The sequence below is a fragment of the Falco naumanni genome, chromosome 7, assembly GCF_017639655.2.
Source record: "Falco naumanni isolate bFalNau1 chromosome 7, bFalNau1.pat, whole genome shotgun sequence".
Lineage (NCBI taxonomy): Eukaryota > Metazoa > Chordata > Aves > Falconiformes > Falconidae > Falco > Falco naumanni.
This window is the reverse complement of record NC_054060.1, coordinates 29,980,462-29,999,522: the sequence shown is the minus strand read 5'-3', so window position 1 is coordinate 29,999,522 and position 19,061 is coordinate 29,980,462. Positions and strand designations below refer to the sequence as shown.

Here is a 19,061-nt window from a genome sequence, read left to right as displayed (position 1 = left end):
CTGCACGTCAGTGACCTTCAGCCAGTGTCTTGCAAGCACTGGGAGAGTTAACACCCTCTGTAACTCCCAGCATAAGAAAGGTAGTAGCTAAAAGTAAAAGTAATGAATATTTGAATCTGCTGTTACCTGCAACTCAGTATTTGTTTAATGACCTGTTGTATTTGTGTTCTTTCTCTCTTGTTCTGTTAAGCTTAAAAACAAAAAAAAAAAACCACCAAAACAACCCAAAACAAAAAAACCAACCAACCCAAAAACAAAAGGCAGGAGGTATGGAAATCCTAAGTGTGGCCTCTTAGTCTCTGGTCTGTACTTCTTGTACAGCCTTTCTCTGTGTCTTTTATTGAATTGCTTTGGAATTTGGTTCCTCATTTTCCATTAAAAAAAAAAAAAAAAAAAGCTGTCCCCTGTAGTGTAATATGCTTTTAGAATAGTATTATGCTGCTGAAACTTAGCAATAGAGCAGCCTAATTTTCACTGTTAATGGCCGTCTGTTTAAGAAGTCATACAAGCCTTCCTCTTATGCTGATGACTGAGATGTGGGAGTTTGTCTCATCCCACTACATTTCATAATAGGATTATGAGCTTCAAAACTTCTGTCATCTTGGAACAAGCCAAAATGTTGATGGTGTGTTTTTGGGTTTTTTTAATTGGAAAGGCAATTTCTTTGGTATTTTTTTCTGCCATTTTGTCTTCAGGTGAAATATGTCTTGGAAACCCCCTGTTGAAAGTGTTGTCAGATTCAGTATGCCTTTGGTACATTTAGACTTTAAAGCACTATCTGCAATGAACTGAAAATGTCCAGACCACAGCTACAAACGGGGCTCCTTCCCGGTGCAGGGCCATCATGCTGCATGTTGATTGAGTTGGAAGGATGATCAGTCATCAGTCTCTGACAGGGAAAGTACTTGCTTATATTTTCAGATACTGCATTTTACTTGCAAATATAGTCTTTAGAGAGGTCTGTAATCAGGCCTTTTGTTTGCTTTTTTGTTAGTCCAACTTAAGCGACAGGCCTTGCTTGTTTCGGAGAGTTGCGAAGCCTGTCAAGCCTTGGCCTAACTTTTGAACAGTTTAGGTTTGCTTGTCTGTTTCGAAGCACCTCGTTCCTTGCACCTGCAGAACTATTTGACTGAAGTTTTGATCTCACTGTGGTGAAACGCTGCCTTTCTCATCCTCAGAAATGGCAGTTTCTTTTTTTATTCTCTTGTGATCTCCAATGTAGTGGTCTTTGCAATGTGGTCATAAAAGATTTTGAGAAGAGGTGTTGGCAATGCTTTGATCTCCAATTTCAGCCTAGTAGAATATAATTTTTAGTGTGCCTTGTGTTGTGTCCTGCTGTTAAATAAGGCCAATGCTTTGGTTACTGAGATGATGTTAGACAGAGCCCAGCTCTTCATAGGAGTACGCTGGAGGAAGATTTGCGGCAATGAACATAATTAAATGAGATGTTTTGACTTGATATCAAGAAAAGGTTTTTCACCATGAGGACAGCCAAGCATTGCAACAGATTGCTCAGAGCAGTTCTGAAGATTTTTGTCTATCAAGGTTTTTGAGATCCTGAGCAACCTGGTCTGTTCTTGTAGCTGACTCTGCTTTGAGCAGGAGCTTGGGCTGGAGGCCTGCTGAGATCCATTCCAACCTGAGCTATACTATGGTTCTAGATATGGAAAGAGGGTGCACAAGAAGTGAACATCAGTAACTAGTACTTGCTTGATCTAGTCCTCTTTTGGTCTCTCTTCAAAACACAGCTCTCACTCCCTATTTATCTTCAGTTTGTCTAGTCAAGTAACACTGCACTCTTGTCCAGAAGGATTTTTATTGCAAGTTACTTTTGGATGCTTGTTTTCATTTATTTCTTCTACAGGCAGCATTGGCCTCTCAGATTCTACTATACTTGTTGCAAATTCCTTTTTGACTTTCTTGCGTAGACGGAATGATAATGAGTTATTGTACTGCTGTGGTGGTAGAGGAAGAATGCTAGGACTACCACATATGCGATTAGCGAAAGTAGGCTTTCACTTCGGAATCCCCAGACTTAAGGCCACACTTTAAAGCACGGCATGAGAGGAAGCTGCTTAATTGTGATTTGTGTCTCTTTGAACTGCAGTCTGACAAGCTGGGTTCAGTACATTTGTAGTTTTGTGTGTTGTCTTTTGAGGATAAATGTAATGTTCTGGTTGCAATATGGATGCAAAAAATAAGTTTGTTTACTGTGTGTAGAAGGGTAAAATAGAGAATTTTTTAAAGACTATGCTCATTTGCTTCGTTTTTTAATACCCTTTGTTCACTTGAAGTTATTAACATGTTGACGGCATTTGCCTTTATTGCCCCTATGCAAATTGCTATGTTGATTGAGTTAAACAACCTGGTTGGGACCTTCAGGCATTACTATACTAGTAATATTAATAATGAATCAAATAACCACAGGTGCCTCTTTCCCCAGCAACAGACAGTCTCCTTAAAAACTCATTTGCTTTTCATGCTTGCTTAATTATTTAGGCAAGCAGCCATGGATGTTTCACAGTGTGAATTCTCATTGCATTCCAACTGCCCAGTCTTTGGCTTTCTAAAAGACAGAATACCTTAACCACCGGCACAATGTGTAACATTTTCCCAGAATTGCCACATCATGGTCTTGAAAAACCTTTTTGGAAATTGCTCATAGTGAAAGGGTATTGATTTATAAATTTATGGAACTTATGGTCAAGCAAAAACTTCCATTCAATGATTGCAGCTTTATTTTTGCTACTGTCTAGAAGGTAAAGTGACTTGATAACTGTATGAATGGGAGATTCCCTGTTTCCCAAAGAAGATTTTTTTTAAATTCTGAAAGGTGTTAGTGATGAACAGCTGAATTCCTGTGTTATTGAAAACAAGGTATTTGTTATTTCTAAAAGTGGAAGTATATTGGTGTTTCTGAACACATCAGGCATGATGTGAAGGCAAGAGGAAATTATGAAAGGATAAGAGTCCCCATGGAAGTGTCCCTTTGAAATCATCATCTGATGACTGACAGATGTGAGATGAAAAGACTGTACCTCCAAAAAAATACTGTGAAGGGCAAAGAGTATAGCAAGTAGAAGGATCTTTCTGTAAAGATGTAAATGAGTAATTGGAAGCCATTCCTTCTCCAAGTTACTTAACTAATATAAAGTTCTATAACAAGAGCAGAAACTAACTACTGGTAAAAGACAACATCTTAGAGAATCTTAAGTCCCTCTGTAAAAAGGGTAAAACCAGTTGGGTGGGGTTTTTTTGCAGTTCTTTGGTGAGTACATACTTTTTGTCTGAAAGATGCCTTCTTGCTGAAGAATCTTAAGTGTTTCTTTTAAAGAACTCAGTGGCAGGTCCATATGCTCCTAAGCTTAGTCTGCTACATGTGAACCAAATGTAAAATAATATGGTAAACATTATCAGTGTATGCAGATACTACTTTAAAATATCCCCTCTGACAGAAGATGACACTGTTCTCTGTTGTATTAGGTGTTGATGCTCAAATATAATGATTGCATCAAGTTCAGGAAATTTTAATATTTGATGAAAATACACAAAGAGCGTAGGTCTTATGAAAGTCTATGAAACAGTTGTCACACTTGACAGTTTTGATTGGGGAGAGTTTGGGGAAACACTGTTTTTCAGTATGGCCCTTTTAAATTAAGAAGGGGAAAAAGGCTGAAGTTAATGTGGTAAGCTTGAAAGCTGCACCAATTCAAGTCTAAGCCAGAGACATCCTTTTAGAAGGGCATTTTTGTTTATTCACCATTGTAAGGACTCATATAAAATTAGGTTTTATGAATGCAAATGTCATATGCTTCTAAATTTGGAGTGCTAAGCTTTTGATGGCTTGGAGTATATGAATTTGTGTAAGAAGTTCTTAATGAAGAAAGAACTGGAAATTAAAGTAGGCCTCTAAATTAATTCTCAATTTTCTGAGCTTAATGGAGTGCAGAAAAACATACAAATGATGAGAGTAAGGAAAGACACTATCTATATGCCTATTATATATCATATCTCATCTGTCACAGGATGTGCCTGTGTGCGTGAGTAGTAGCTGAAATTAGTGACAGTGGCATAAAATTTTAGTGAAAGGGCCTTCCTCCACTAAACCCAGAAGTTCTTAAATACCATGTTTAAGCAGTTCAGTGCCATTACAGATTTCTGGGTGAGCTTTATGCCATCTTTAATTTCCCATTTATGATGCATGCGCCAGCACCTGTGACTCTCTGGTAACTTTTAAAGATGAGAAGCGTACTGTTTGAGAAGGCCTGAAGTCTCTTTTCCTACTGATTTTCCAGGAAAACTGGAAGCAATTAAATACTCCTGATTCTTTTTGTGACTTTACCTTGGCATTAAAAACATGTAAGCTTCATGAGAAAAACAATATAGGCATGTAATCCGCTGTATATTATGCTTGCTTTCTAAATTGGTGGTAACCAGAAACTGCAAAGAAATGCATTGATGATCAAAAGAAAGAAATTCCCTGATGTTCCATTTCTATTTTGAATTTCTTTTGTGTAAATATACTGCCTACACCTTGAAGCTGGTCATAAAACATTGATGATGTGGGTGAAGTGGAAAAGCAGGTTAGATTTAAGTACATTACTTCTCAAGTAGACCATGGATCCAGAGACTTTTAGTTAGGCCAAGGTGAGGAAGATAGATAGTCATCAAGCAATTTTATTATGCATTTGACTTTGCTTTAGATTTAATTTGGCACCCACTGTGATTGTTAGAACTTCACTGAAAAGCCCTGCTGCTTTATGCCTCTTGAATTTTATTTGTTCTTTGATGGTTGCATTTATGGAAAGTTTGCTTGGGAGGAGTTTCTTAAAGTGACACAGTTTGATGGGGACAGACATCAAGGATTTGGATGTCATGACAAAGAAAAGCCAGAAGGAGAAATAAGTGTCTGAATTTGAGGTTGTGGGTTGGGTTGGGTTTTTTTTCCTAGACTAAAATGAAAGAACTAGATGAGTTTGTGAAGCCTCTGATGGAAACATCATATGTTCTTGGCTCCACTGAAGTAACTGTATTGATTTGTGCAGTGAAACTGTCCTTGCAGAACAAGATCGAAGCGATGAGGTTTAAGATTTATAGAAACTTGGTCAGCCAATGTAGAAGGCTAAAACTACAGCCAAACCCGCACTCTTTATGATAATATTCTTTAGACAAAAGGTCAAAATAAGCCACTCCAAGCTTGCAGTGAATCTGGAACATCTAAAGCCAACTGAGACACTGCAGATACTTTGCTGTAGTGATGTCTGTTCTCTGTGGCTGAGGTAGAGTCACATACTCTCACACTCCTACATGAATTGCCAGATTCAGTAGGTGCTTACTTTTCTGTATAAAGTTCGGTGGCTTATTTCCTAAGAAATATTCTTCTTATTCGAAGGGTATATTTTGTTCCCTTCCTGTCCATAGAATAGTATTTCTGTGTTGCCCGGTATTTCAGGAAAAAGACAATAAAATTTAAGACTATACTTCTGTATCTTCTAAGCCAGTACAACCATTGGTCACACACAGCATGGAAGATACTCAGCACTTTTCACTAAATATGGAATGAATTACCATCATACCATATACATTTGATTGCTCACTCACTTGCAGGATAAATGATCATTCTGAGGATTTATTTAAAGTTCTCACTTTTAAATTTTTTTAAGTTTGAGAAAAAAACCACATAACACTCTCATGAAGAAAAGTTTGGAAGCGTAGGTAAAAACGTGTCAGGTTTTGTTTTCATTTTGTTTAAATGTAACTTCGTATTTTAAACTAATGTTGTTAAAGCTCTTTTGTGAAACTGAAAGAGAATATACTTAGTAACAAGGATTATTTTTTTTTATTATTTCCATGGGCTTGTACCATAACCAGCAACTCAGTTGTGCAACTGACTGCTTAGTAAACACCTTCACTGTCCTGGCATAAGAAAGACCACTGCAGTTCTGTTACATAAAAGCAATAGAGTATATACTATGGTTAAAAAAAAATAAAATTATTTGTTTATAGTGTAGGAGGATGGAGGGTTTTGTTGTTTTGGGTTGTTTTTGTTTTGTTTTGTTTTTTAATGCTAACTTTGGCCTTTACATACACCTTGGGGGAACAAGGTGTTCATGGAGCTTCGTGGGAACATTTGGGGCTGATTGCGAACTGAAGTATATCCTGCCTTTCCTGCTGACCACAAAAACACATCTTAAGATAGGGAAAGAAAACTTCCTCAGACTTTAAAAATACAAATGTAGCTGCCTATGCTATAAATTGCAAATCAGATTATAAAGAGTAACTCCTCCTTCAGTCTATATCTTCCTGAGTGCAACAGTGAAGGAGGGCAGGGGAGCAGGGCTCTGTCCCTGGCTCCTTAGCAGGTTTAGTGTGGTTTAGGGTTTTTCTGAATTGATTTATCTTTTTTTCAAAATAGGGTGATCTGGGTCAATATCCAAACATTAAGAATTGACAAATAACCCTTGGAGCATGTAGCACCACTCCTTGCTTTGGTGGAAAAGTTTTGTGTGTGCTTGTGCAATACTTTAATTATCCCACTTCACATGATCATGCAGAGCTGAAATTCGCACTAACTTGTGAGTATTTGCACAGGTTTTGTTATGTTGCAAGATAAATAACACTTTACAAGTACTGATATTATATTAAAGTCTGCTTCATGCTTTACAGTGTTAGGTGACAGCTGAAAAATTGTCCAAGTACTAGAGCAACACTGAGCCCACTGAAGAGCATGATGAACAACTTTCATTTTTTTTTCGAAATAAGCTTACGCTTTGATTTACAAGGCTAATTTGTGCAGCTCTTGACAAGCACCAAGTATTATCCTATACCTAATGAATATCGCTTGTGTTACTTCAATGGAATTTTTTTAAAGCAGGTTGTTTAAGATCCCAAAAGTTGGGGTTTTTTCCTTTCCATATAAATGTTCTATTAAAAGCATTTGTGGTTTAAGATTTAAATAATGGGTTTTTTTGTCTTTTAATAGGTGAATGTCTATGTGCTGGGAAAAACTTTCCTTCTGTTGGCCAGAGAACTCTGCATAAATGCTCCAGCCATAGGTATTTTCTTTGAGTTGACTTCTGAGTATTTGGGTGTATTTTCTGCATGGTTACTTGACAAGAATATATATGCATGCATGTATGTATATGTACATAGTACTGTGTGATGAATACCAAAGTGGTAACTTAAAAATGAAGCTGGAATCAATCCAGGCAGAAGAGCACTGCTGACTAAAAGAGCCTGTTCTCCTTTATGTAAGAGTGTTTTTTGGGGAGCAAGATACAATTTTCTTTTACAAGTAATTTTGTTGCATTTTCTGAGAGTAGTTTAGGCTATACTAAAACAATGGGCTGATGTATAACAAATTTGTGTGCGTCTACAACTACAAGCTTGCACAGGTCTGTCACACACTAATTCCACAGAGATGTGACATTTAATAAGTATTTGCCAAATTTACTATCTGTCCATCACCTGTAGCTGTGTTCAGTGCTTGAAATACAAGTGGCTAGATGGAAAAAGAGGAGCAACTTTTTCCAAGCATATGCGTAATTTTTTTTATTAGTAAGTAATCACTGAAATTGTACAGTGATAGGGAGGTGGGTTTTAACCTGTCAAAAGGGTAGAAAAAGCTATTGTCTTGGCTGTAGCTTTTAAGCCAACAGAAGTCATGCCAATTGCAGTTAGGAGTGTTCATAGAGAGGTCTTGTGACTGTTACCCACCTCTGTGCAGGAATTTTCATGTATCTTTACGCGCTCTCACTCCCACTCTGTCTCCTTAATCTGTACTGAGAGAATCAGATGTCTTTGTGTTCAAGAACAAGACATACACCCCCACCCCCCCTTCAGATGTACGCAGCTGGGCATGTAACTGCCTTCCTTTGCAGCAAAAGAACCAGCAGCTCACATACAGAGCATCATCATAACAGCATCCAGATAGTAGTATGTGGCAGTGCACAGCTATTGTGGTGCACGGGCTTCATTAGCATAGCCTGGTATCTGGTAAAAAGTTCTTGTATTCAATAATTCAGCTGCCGCCTTATTTTTCATTACTTTCAAGAGAGAACAGGCAGAATTGATATTGCAGCTTAGTTTCAAGGTGAAAATTAATGCAGCTTAGGAAGAGACAAACAGAGAACACTTCTAAATTAAATGTAGAGGTACTTGTTTTACATGGAAAAAATACTGGTTTTAGACTGCTGTTTGAGTATTCTTTCCAGGGTCATTATGACAAAATATATTTATTAAAAAACAGTAAGTATTTCTAATTGGCTCCTCTGTAACGATTGTCAGACACTTGAGAAAAATACCTACTTTTATCCCTCTTTGAGAAAAGGCTACTAACTATACAATGGCTGCTCATAATGGAGGAGACTGCTTGAAGAAAAAATAGAAGGAGGAAAGAAGCAGCAGCTTTTGTTTAAGGTGGCTTATTTCTAATTATTAATTGAGTGAACTTAAAAGACTACATTGCAAGTATTTCTCAAATGTCTGCTTCTAAATGTGAGAGGGTGGGATGTATATTTAGACAGTGGTTGCCAGTATCACAGCTGTGGGCTAAACCTGTGATGAAGCCTGTCACTGCATTAAAACTTCATCTGTATGTCTTGACTCCGGCCCTTCGAGTGGGGTGCAGTTTGACAGGTACAAGTGTCAGTGTGGTGTTTGCTGGGCAGGCTGGAGGTTAAGTCAGAGGATGTATGTGAATGGGCATCAGAAGCTTTCAGATATAACCACTGGATGATTTTGATCAACCCTGATTACACTCATGGTTTGCTGGTCTTCAGCTTAGGCAACACACCCAAAAAAACTGAGCTTCTGCATAGGTCAGCACCCTTTTTCATGAAGGAAAGTAAAGGCTGCTGCTGGGTAATCTCCGTTACCAGGCAAGGCAGCTTTCATGTCTGCAGTGATAGCTAATGCCCTGTGTAGATGCACAGCAGGGGACAGACTACAGGACTGTCACCCCTGTTAACTGTGCTGTAGGTGAATTAGTAGACACAAGCCATAAGATCAGCAATGATCAAGTACACAGGATTTAGGGCAAGTAAAAATGTTTTATATTTCACAGATTCATAAACTGCTCTAGTTTAGAACATTCTGTTTTAAGTCAGCTGCACTCTGCAAGTTAGTTATCTATATACAAAATAAATGCACAGTACGTGCGAAATTTAACATTTTTCTGCTTGTTGCAGTCTTAATAATTAAGTCAAATAGCTTATGAATAAATAAAATAAGATTAAATTCAAGAGCATTCCTTCACTTATTCGTATAGCCTGATGTAGCAGATAGGTAAGTAGCATAACATTCCATACTGCTGCAGAGTTCATAGTAAAACTGAAAAATCCCTTAATGTGCATCATTGCAGTATTGGAATACAATCAAGGTGAAATGCATCATGCATAGAAAATGAGCTCAGGTATTTGTCCTCCTTGTACTCCAGTTCCATTAGTACTGTCCGAGGAGCACTGAAACTGGAATGTCACTTTCCCACACTGCACTTCAGTCATTCCCTCTTGCCCAAAGTAGCTGAGTTCATTACCATCAAGAATAGCACTTACATTGTAAAACGTGTCTTGCTCAACCTGCACAGGGTGTTCAAACCACACAGAGAAAGTGTTACTGGAGCCGTCAGAAGTAAACTTTGTCAGATTTTGAGCAAGGACAACGCCTAAGCGCTTCAGTTCGATTTTGACGCTGTATTCAGCTTTGCCACAGCTTGACCCATACAATCCCAGTCCTGCTATAAATATCCGTTTGTCTACAGCAAACTGAATACTGTCACATCGCCCTCGGTACCTCCACTGATTGCTGCGATATGCAGACGACTGAAACCGATGGCATCGCTGAGGTACGAGTCCTTTTCTTTTTGTCAGCGGAAACTCTAGTTTGGGTTTGTTTGCGGCTGTGTACCACAGGAATATGTTGTGAGTTTCCTCAAGGGTGAGGATGTCGGACTGGGCAGCTCCGTTGGCAAACTCTTCCAAAGTCATGGTCGGAATCCGCACCAAGTACAAAGCTTTTCCTAATACGTTCCTCTTGTTGCGTGGCGTAACCGGCAGCCCTTGCCTTTTGCATTCAGCCTCTGCCCAGTTGAGAACAGCCTCAAAAACTACCACTTCCTTGGTGTTGAGCGCCTCCCGGGTTACAATGATCTCTAGTGTTTGTTGATCTATCTCACAGAAGCCTTCTGACTTCAGTGCCATTTCTGCTTGAGCATCAATCACTTCCCAGCAGCGCTGCGTCAGCTCTGGCTCCTCGAAGAGCCTGCTCTGAGACAGCAGGACACAAGCGTTCTTCGCTTCTAAACTGGTCTCCAGAAAATTGACGCAAGCCTTTGCTAGGGCCGGCACGATGTACTTCTTGGCAGCATACAGTGTAGCCAGAACTGTGTCAGCTTCCAGGTCTATTTCGTCACTATACATGTATCTAGATGGGAAAAAGATAGTTTCTTAGGGAGGGGGGGAAATATATATATAGGCCATGAAAGATTGATCTATCATCATCTTTGCTGGCAGTGAATCTGACATTCAGCATTTGTCAGCACATGAAGTAAACAGTAATAAGTGCGTATTGCACAATGCCAATTAGGAGATGTATATTTTATAAGCTACATTGATTCTGTCCATGTAATTAGTAGACTTGTAGTGGCCACTTACTTTAATAGGATTAGAAAGGCTGCAGGTTCCACATCTGGTATATGGATTTCAGATTTGACCTCTGCGAGATCGCCATAAAACATAGCATAGAAGACTGAGCTACCGACTGCCAAAACATACTGGAAAATAAAGAGAGAGAAGCCTCAGTCATACACATCGGTAAATGCTGAGTGCGCTGGCTTTTTCTAAGAGCTACGCTTAGGGAAAGTTAAAAGCTGCAGTGGAGGCAGAAGACTGCCTTGGACTCCCTTTAATTGCAGCGTATGTGAATTACTTCTGGGATTAGACGAGAGCTGTAATTAGAAAAAAAAAAAAGTGGAACCTAGTTGGAAGGCGGGGGGAGAAGGCAATACGCGCAGCAGCATTAAGCAGCCAGAAATCATCTGTACAAACCTTATGGGCAGGAACTTTCTTGGATGCGCCCGGTGGGCCCACGATGAAGTGGACGTCAGCCATGAGTTCGTTATTGAACATCAGTGCGTTCCTGCAAGCGAGGGGAGGGGGGAGAAGCCCCGTTAGCCGCGGGCAGCCCCTCGCCCGGTGCCGCGGCCGCCCCAGCCTCCTCCCGCCGGGGCCCCCGGTGCCGGGGCCGCCCCAGCCCGGCCTTGGCGCAGGTGCACGGGGCGGGGGGTCCGCCGGGGCTGCCCTTACCTCTCCCGCAGCGTGGGGTGGAAGGACTGCCAGTTGGCGCTCTCCAAGTTGTTGTTGTTGAGGTTCTGGAGCTGGGGCGGCGGGGGCGGCTGGGCGCTTTGCTGGAGCTGCAGGGCGTTCTTCTTGCTGTTGGCAGCGGTGGCGGCGGCGGCGGCGGCGTTACTGTTTGCAATGTTGGTGTTGGTGCTGGCAGGGTAAAGTTCTGCAGCCATCTTCTTCTTCAGGGACAGGGGCACTATCTCATAGCATCCTGGCACCTTGCCGTTTGACCTCACACTCTTTTTGGACTTCTTTAAGGTCTCTGGAAGCAGAAGAAAAAAAGTCAAACACTTCATGATCCTGCCATTGAGGCAACCATGGGGCAGTGGCATGAGCAAGAGAACTAACAGATCCCAAATGCGAGTCCCACTATCTGGATATTTTGTACGCTTCTAGGTGCAGGGTGGCTTTTGGTTTTTTTGGTGTGTGTGCGCGCTCGGTGGTTAAATCCCCCGCACCTCTCCGGGGGCCAGAGGGATGCTGCTGTATCGGACCGGTGCCAGTGCTCACCTTGGCTCGCAGGGGGGGTCCTAGCCTCCGCGGCACTGCCACGATTGCAGTGGGGAGCCCGAGCGGGGCTGCCAGGCACTTCCTTCCCCCAAGGAAAGAGAAGAAGAAAAATAATAATAATTAAAAAAAAGCCCAAATCCAGCCGCAGAACAGCCCACAAATCCAGCCGAGGCAGTGGGTCAGAAGCGAGAGTCAATCCACAAATCTTCCGAGTGCAGCAGCCCGGCGAGGGTGAAGCGCAGCCAGCCGCCCAGTCCCCGCTGCCAGCGACCGCGCTCCGCTCCGTCCTTCCCCGCCCGGCGGGGGCACATCCGCGGCGGCCGGGCCGAGGCGAGGCGGCGGCTCCCTGCAGTCCCGCTCCCGGGCGGCCCTGCCGCCGCTCGCACCAACTTTCCTCCTCCACCCGCGGCGGCCGCCGCCGCACGGCGCTGCTCCTCCGCGCTGCTCCTGACCGCGGGGCGCCCCGGCTCCTCCGCTCCGGGCGGGCGGGCGACGCTGCCCTGGGCGCTCCCCTCGCGGCGGCGGGACGCGGCGCTACGCGGCCGGGCTCGGCGCGGCTCTGCCGGGCCCTGCCTCCGCCTCCCGCCCTAATAGGCAGCCGCCGCGCCGCGCGTCACGGCCGCCCGCGCCAATGGGGAGCGCCGGGGCGCGGCGGGGGGAGCCGCCCCCGCCCCGTGTGCCAGCCCGCCGCGCCCCCCCGCCGCGGGTGTACGTGCGCAGCGCCGGGCCCGCGACCCCCCCCGCCGCCCCGCCGCACCGGGAGCCAGCGCGGGGCCGGGGCGGGCGGCGCGGGGGCCGGGCCCCGGGGCTCCTGGGGCGGGGCGGGCGGCCCCGGCGCCCACCGCCTTTCCCGGGAGGCCCGGGCGGGGGCGCCGCCGCGCCGCGCACCGCCCCGCTCCGCTCGGCCGCGCAGCTCCGCGGGGGGAGCCGAGCCGGCGCCGGGGGCGGCCGCAGGGGCACGGCCCGGCGGGGCGAGCCGAGCCCGGGTGGTTGCGGGGCTTTTCCCGGCCTGTTCTCGTAGCCCTGGGGCCGCCGTGCCCCGCTGTGCGGGCCCTCCCCGCCCGCCTCCCGTGGGGCCGCCACACACACCCCCACACACCCCCGCCGCGCTGCCCGTGCCCGTTGGGTGGGGGCGGCCTTCGGCGGGCCCGGCTCCCGGGCCGCTCTCCGGGCCTGCCGCCCCCGGTACCTGTGCGGCGGGGAGGCCGCGCCGCCCGTTCCCGGAACGTTTCCTGTGACTGCGTGGCGCCCGGGCGCTGCGGAAAGTGCCGGTCCCGAGCGATGAGCGAAGGGCAGCCCTCGGCAGGGCAGGTGCTGCTCCCCTACGGCACGCACCGGCGCGTCCCTGCTCTGTCTGCTCGGCGGCCGCCGCAGGCCCCGCTCGGGGAGGCACCGGGCTCGGCCGCGCTGGCACGGCCGGTGCCGGCCCGAGGCTCGCCCCGAAGGCGCGGGGGTGAGCATCAGCGGGGCGCCCCCCCTCCACCGCTGGAAGGGAGCCAGGTGTCCGGGGGGGCTAAAAAAAAAAAGTTCACATCCACGCGGGACATGTTTACGTTAACCTTTGCCCTGCATTCAAGTTCTATATTGCTGGTGTTGCCTCCTGGCCATTTACAGCCTCCTTCAGGTTTTGCAGTCCGTGCACACGTGCCCCCATCACCCCCCACGCATTCATTTTCTGGCTGGTAGCTTCAGAATTTAAATTAATGACGTGGAATATCTTGTCAAATGACGGGTGGGCATGAATGCCAGCAGAAATGCCAGAGGAGCAACAAGGCGGGTGTGTAAATGCTCCTGGGACTGGGAAGAGAAGGCGGTGGATTGCCTTGCTCCGCTCTGCGCCCACGGAGCTGAAGCTGGGCCCTCTCGGACACTGCACAGGCTCCTGCAGTGCGAAGAGCAAAGTTTAAATGTCTGTTGAACCCTGGGCTGCCGCTTCTGAAAGGTTTTTTTCTTGTATTTCGGAACTGGGCGTTTCTGTTGAGTGCAGTTTTCTAAAATCATACTTGGGAATGCAGAGCAGCCACCCTTACGAATCATCGGGATCAGTTAATCCTTCCTAAACCTTTGAGTTTTAGGGTCACGTTTAGAGGGTGACTGCACTCCGGCATTTCTTTGGTTTTGAGGGAAGTGTGTTTGGAAGTTCTTGCTCAATAAATGTGTTCATTTAAATGCTTCTGCAGGGCTGACAGGCATAATCACCTACGGTGTGATCTTGGTAATTATGGATAGCAACAGGGCATCATTGTTAGAACTCGGTGCTAAATGAAATGGCTTTGATTAATTGTAAATTCATAAGATTGTTCCAGTGTTTCCAGCTGAATTTTCATCTTTATCAGTTTAAGTGCCCACATAGGGGATCAGCTAAGGAAATTGAGTTGAGCCTGGTAGTTAACAATTTACCGTACATCATGGATTTTCGGTCAAGTGATAAAAGGCTGGCAGGAAATGAGAAACTGATACCTCAAATAAGAGTAAACATGTGTTAAGTGTAGCTTTTACAAGATTGTTTGATAAATTATAAATTGGTTTAGGCAAAGCACAATCCGTACTGACATATTTTGGTTAGTTTGAAGCTGATAACTCCAGCACTTGTAATAAGTTTATACATCTGGAGGCAGATCCGTGGCCGATGTAAATTGTCATAACGCTGTTGACGTTAATTGAGTTCCAACAATTTATGCCGATGGAGAGCATGCCTTAGTATCTGCAATAAACAGTGTTTTGTATTGTTGGAATATGAGTCTGAGAAGGAGCTGGAAGTAAATTTGAAGATGTAAAGGAGACTTTTGCTAGGGCCATGGGATTTTAAGCAAACTGATTTTTTTTGAAGCTTAGTTTGTAGTCAGGTACGAGACCTGCAAGTTACCTTACTTGTTACTTTGCAGGAGACATTAAAAAGCATTGGGTCTAAGTCAAGTCCTCATTCTGCAAAAGCTTTTGCAAATACTTAGCTTTGTCCATAATTTCAGTGATACCAGTAATACTGCTCATGTGTTGGAGTTGGCATGTGCAGCCTTGGACTCTGAAAGGCATGTAAGAAAAAGGTTGCGTATGCTTTAAAACTCTTGTCTATAAAGCAAGAAAGGGTTTTGTTTTAGCTTAACTAAAAAGTTGCTTCTAAAGCTCAGTGACCAGAGGATGTGGCCCAGCAGCACAATCCGTGTTGTTTGCTGAGATGCGAAGCAAGCCAACCATAACAGCTTCACAGTAGTGCTGCTGCTCGAGTACTGCATTTCCTAAATCAAAGGTTAGGATTAGAAATAATTATCTTTCTTTCTGTTGCAGATCCATGTTTATATATTCCTCGTTTTGCACACATGCTTGAGTTTGGGGATAAGAACCACGAGGTGTCCATGACGGCTCTCAGGCTGTTGCAGAGAATGAAGCGGGACTGGATGCACACCGGCCGCCGGCCATCTGGGCTCTGCGGAGCAGGTATGTCAAACGCTGGGTGTATCACTTCCCTCACAGTGGGATGCACAGGAGAATCTGGGAGTTGGGAACAGATGAGGACTTTCTGATTTGCTCAGTGATACCACATTCTCTGGGTTTTGTGCTGTTAGGCACCTACAGATTATATAGGTCTTCACTGGAACAGTTTTTGAAATTCAAGCTCCATTTTTGCCCTTGCTCCTACATTACTTGCTCAGATCCTTTGTATCTTACATTTTGGATTTTTTAACCTCCTTTCTGGCACTCTTCTCACCCTCACTCTCTGCAAGATTTAGCTGCTAAAAGGTTTTTTTTTGTCAGCTAAAATGACACCATTAGCGCAAGCACTTTGATTTGTGTCTTTACACAGAGTCTTATGCAAGAGATGCCCTCTTTGACCTGTTCTGTGAAATTATTTCCCTCTACTTCTTCATCTTTTTTCCAAGATCCATTGCTGTCATGATGCTTACGTAAAACCTACCAGTTTGGGAGGGCTAGGTTAAAAGGTAGACAGTACCAGCCAGTGAGGTCAGAGTAATGAAGAGTGTAGATAGTCACAGAGTTTATATATGCACTTTATTTTATTTGAAAGATCTTACATGTGCATGCTGGAACGAGAAACAGTGGTCAAACCTTAGGGAACCCAGAACTGTGCAGTCTTCTTGAAATTTCTAGCCTCTTTTTGTTAACGGTACTTGCTTATTGCACATTGCTAAAAATTTGGGTATAGACTCTATGGGAGAGCAGCCTGGTCTTTCATTCACTACATAGACTGTATCCACACGAGCAAGTAATTTGATTCAACAGAGATGGATCAATAGATGGAAGCAGGTGCTGAGTCCCCTGCATCCATCCATGCAACATACAGTTCGTGAGGTGTACTGTGGACGGGTTTTAGCTTGTTTCCCTGGGCTAAATGTCTGTGCCACGCATAGTTCTTTGAAGGACCAGTTGTTAGTTCAGCCTCTGATGTTCCCATTAGAAACTGGAGCACTTCACACATATACCTGAAGTAGAGCTCTGTTTTAGTTTCCACTGAAAAGAAGCAGTTCTGCATGCTTAAAACTGTTCTGTGCACTGACCCACTGCTTGATGGGTGGGGGTGATGCTTCAAAACGGAGCTAGTGCTCTGAATCAACAGACTTGTGAACATGCAGCCAGGGCTAGTTACCTAGCTGTGTAGAGGGTCTTGCCAGAGAGTACTTGGCCACTAGCGAGACAGTGGTAGTGGTGACCATGATGAAGATAACAGCTTAGGCAGATTCAGTGTTTTGCTGGAGATCTTTTTATTGAGGACTAGTAAATTCTGCTGAAAAGATGACAGCTTTGAAAATATGGGATCAATGAGATGTTCTTGTGCTGTATTTTCAGTAGCTGGCCACGGTTGCCCAAATGCTGAAGCACAGAATTTTTCAGGGTGCAGTTTGCAATCAGCTTAATTCTATTGGGTAGGAAGCAAAGTTTGTGAAGTCAATTCAATCACCTGTATTCAGCGGCAAGCTGAGCATAAGCATTTACAGCTTTTTAGCCAAAGGCAGGGGCAAAGAGAGGCTATAGTTATCTGACTGTTTTCTGCTTTTCTTCAGGAAATTTTCCTCTTTGACATTGACTTTCCCTGCTTATTCTCTAGCTCTGCTAGTGGCAGCAAGAATGCATGATTTCCGACGTACTGTTAAAGAGGTCATCAGGGTGGTCAAGGTTTGTGAGTCTACATTAAGGAAAAGGTCAGTGCAATTTTATTGCTTTTATCTTCCATTTACAGTACTGAAAAGTGGTGTAGTCTAAAACGAACGTATATCGGAGAAAACCAGGTTTTTTTCCTTTTCAAAACTGCCAAGAATAACGTAAGTACAATATGTTTTTAACTGGTCATTTTTAAGTACTAACACCTGCTTCTTATATAAGGCCTCAAATGCTTAGCAGAGACGGTAAGGAGCACTGTGCCCATTTAACAGGTGAAGAGTTGAAGGCAAAAAAATGTTGGGTTGGAAATGTTAACAGTGTTGTCATGTCTTAAGAAGAAATAATTGATTGATTCTCAAAGCTGAGGGTGTACTGTGGGATTTTATTTTTTTTTTCATTAATCCAGAATAGAGTGCTGAGAAGTCTTGTCCTTCAGCTGTTATTGAACAGAACTTTTCAAAATATTTTGCTGCACTGTTCATTTTTGATAGTGTCGCACTGCTAATAAATAGAAGACAGTGAAGTGAGTCTAATGCTAAGGTCACTGAAGGGATCCGAACTGGAATTGTCAGCAGAATGTGAGCCTGAAAATAGGAATTTCCCAAGTACCTTTGGCATGTTTGGGGTTTTTTAAAAAGATCTAATACTAGTTTCCATATTTTGATGAAGTAAGCAGTCACTCAGTTTCCCTCATTTTATTTTTGAAAAGCTGTAACATTTTCTTTCCCTGTATTTTCAGTAAAAAATGACCTTTTTGTGAAATATAATGCTTTCTGTTGTCCCCAGATGGAAATTTTTGTACCACCAATATATTCTGAAGTGTGTTCCATCAAGGTCTGTCTTTAGAAAGCTCTCCTGGTGTCTCTCTTTCTCTCCACCTCATTGAGACCAGCTTAAGCACATCCAGCTCTGTCTAATACTTCTTAATAATATTAACTTCTTAATTGTGAAAAGTATTTTTGCCCCAGATCATCTGTGGAACAGGAGTGATGCTATTTCCCTACCATGCCTGGGTGGTATAGGGGTAAAGTTAAAAGTGTTTGAAATGCTTCAAGGCACTACAGCTGCAAGGATGGAGTAGTACAAAAGCTACTTTTTTCCTTTGGCCAACAGGTCATGTGTTTTAGTGCGCATTTTGTATGATTGATGATTTATATATCCACAGTGTGCTTCAGGATCCTTTGGTGAAATTGTTAGAGTTGGTTCTTACTAAGAAAATAAGCATAATAAGTTAGAGTTGGAAGGAAAATTAATTTGAGCAATTGTTTCAAGTGAAAAAATCTTACTGCAAAATTCATGCTTTGAAATGTTTACTCAAGTCACACACATCAACTAAAATGACAGCGTTATTTACTTTGACAGAGTAAACGTGACAGCTGAATTATTTTCAGGCAGCTATAATTACAACTATTTATCATGAATCTATAAATTTGATTGATGTTTTTCAAATAAGAGCACGTTATATAGTATTTAACGAAGGCAATTAAAAAAAACCAACTTTGAATAACTCTTTCTGCACTCCAGTTTTTATTCTTTTCTTTCAAGAATTCCTCTCAAAATGCCATTGAGTAGAAGTTGTCTAAATTAATAAGAACTTATTCTTGTTCTTAAAGATTTCTTAGCTTCTCAGTTTTTGATCTACAGTTTTATTTCCTTGTGATTATTGCTATAGTTACTCTGGTGTGTAAAGAGCTACTGCTGCTTGGAGCATTGTGAAGGTGTTGAGCGTAGTTGGGTGAACGCTCATGAACGGGCGGCGTTGGATGCTACGCTCATGGCTGATGGCTTTGCCCTGGCAGCTCTTGAAGTGAAACCAAACAGGAGGCCAGATAACCCTGAAACTTCTAGCCTGCTCGTTTGATTTAGCTCCCAGCTGGCTGCATGGTCCCTGGGGAAGCACAGACCATGGGAAGCTGCGTTTGCTTTCAGTGCTGACAGACTTCCATGGCAGAGATCTGCAAGGGACGGGGCAGCACGGGCATGAGGTGCCGCCTCCCCCCTTGCCTTGCGGAGGCAGGCCTGCAGCTGGGGGGGCCGGGGCAGTGGCTTGGCTGAGGGGACGATGCTTTTTAAGAAAGCCCCGCTTGGCTTCCC

At 43.8% G+C, this 19,061-nt stretch overlaps 2 protein-coding genes across 5 annotated transcripts in view; one reads left to right on the top strand and one right to left on the bottom strand.

Moving 5' to 3' along the window:
* BRF1 (BRF1 RNA polymerase III transcription initiation factor subunit) overlaps nt 1-19,061 on the top strand; it is a 175,684-nt gene that overhangs the window by 71,796 nt on the left and 84,827 nt on the right. For both annotated transcript variants that reach the window (XM_040602549.1, XM_040602551.1), the window contains 3 exons: nt 6,983-7,055; nt 15,138-15,287; nt 16,915-17,008. In XM_040602549.1, coding sequence (XP_040458483.1) covers nt 6,983-7,055; nt 15,138-15,287; nt 16,915-17,008 — 317 coding nt within the window. The remainder of the gene's footprint in view (nt 1-6,982; nt 7,056-15,137; nt 15,288-16,914; nt 17,009-19,061) is intronic.
* BTBD6 (BTB domain containing 6) lies at nt 8,776-13,292 on the bottom strand. Of its 3 annotated transcripts, XM_040602554.1 has the most exons (6): nt 13,042-13,288; nt 11,853-11,934; nt 11,304-11,604; nt 11,046-11,136; nt 10,653-10,771; nt 8,776-10,422 (listed from the first exon to the last, which is right to left on the bottom strand). In XM_040602554.1, the coding sequence occupies exons 3-6, from the start codon at nt 11,513-11,515 to the stop codon at nt 9,390-9,392; spliced, it is 1,455 nt and encodes a 484-aa protein (XP_040458488.1). In that variant the 5' UTR covers nt 11,516-11,604; nt 11,853-11,934; nt 13,042-13,288; the 3' UTR covers nt 8,776-9,389. The 3 variants fall into 3 exon arrangements, with proteins under 3 accessions (XP_040458488.1, XP_040458487.1, XP_040458486.1); XM_040602553.1 differs by having other exon boundaries at nt 11,304-11,934; nt 13,042-13,292; XM_040602552.1 differs by lacking the exon at nt 13,042-13,288 and having other exon boundaries at nt 11,304-12,425.

Excerpts from the sequence above, each read along its gene's own strand:
- BTBD6 (XM_040602553.1), bottom strand. The coding sequence starts at position 11,674 with ATGCCACTGCCCCATGGTTGCCTCAATGGCAGGATCATGAAGTGTTTG. Across the intron at positions 11,137-11,303 it reads CACCCCACGCTGCGGGAGAG|GAACGCACTGATGTTCAATA; the intron begins GTAAGGGCAGCC and ends CCTCGCTTGCAG. Across the intron at positions 10,772-11,045 it reads AGAAAGTTCCTGCCCATAAG|TATGTTTTGGCAGTCGGTAG; the intron begins GTTTGTACAGAT and ends TTTATTTTCCAG.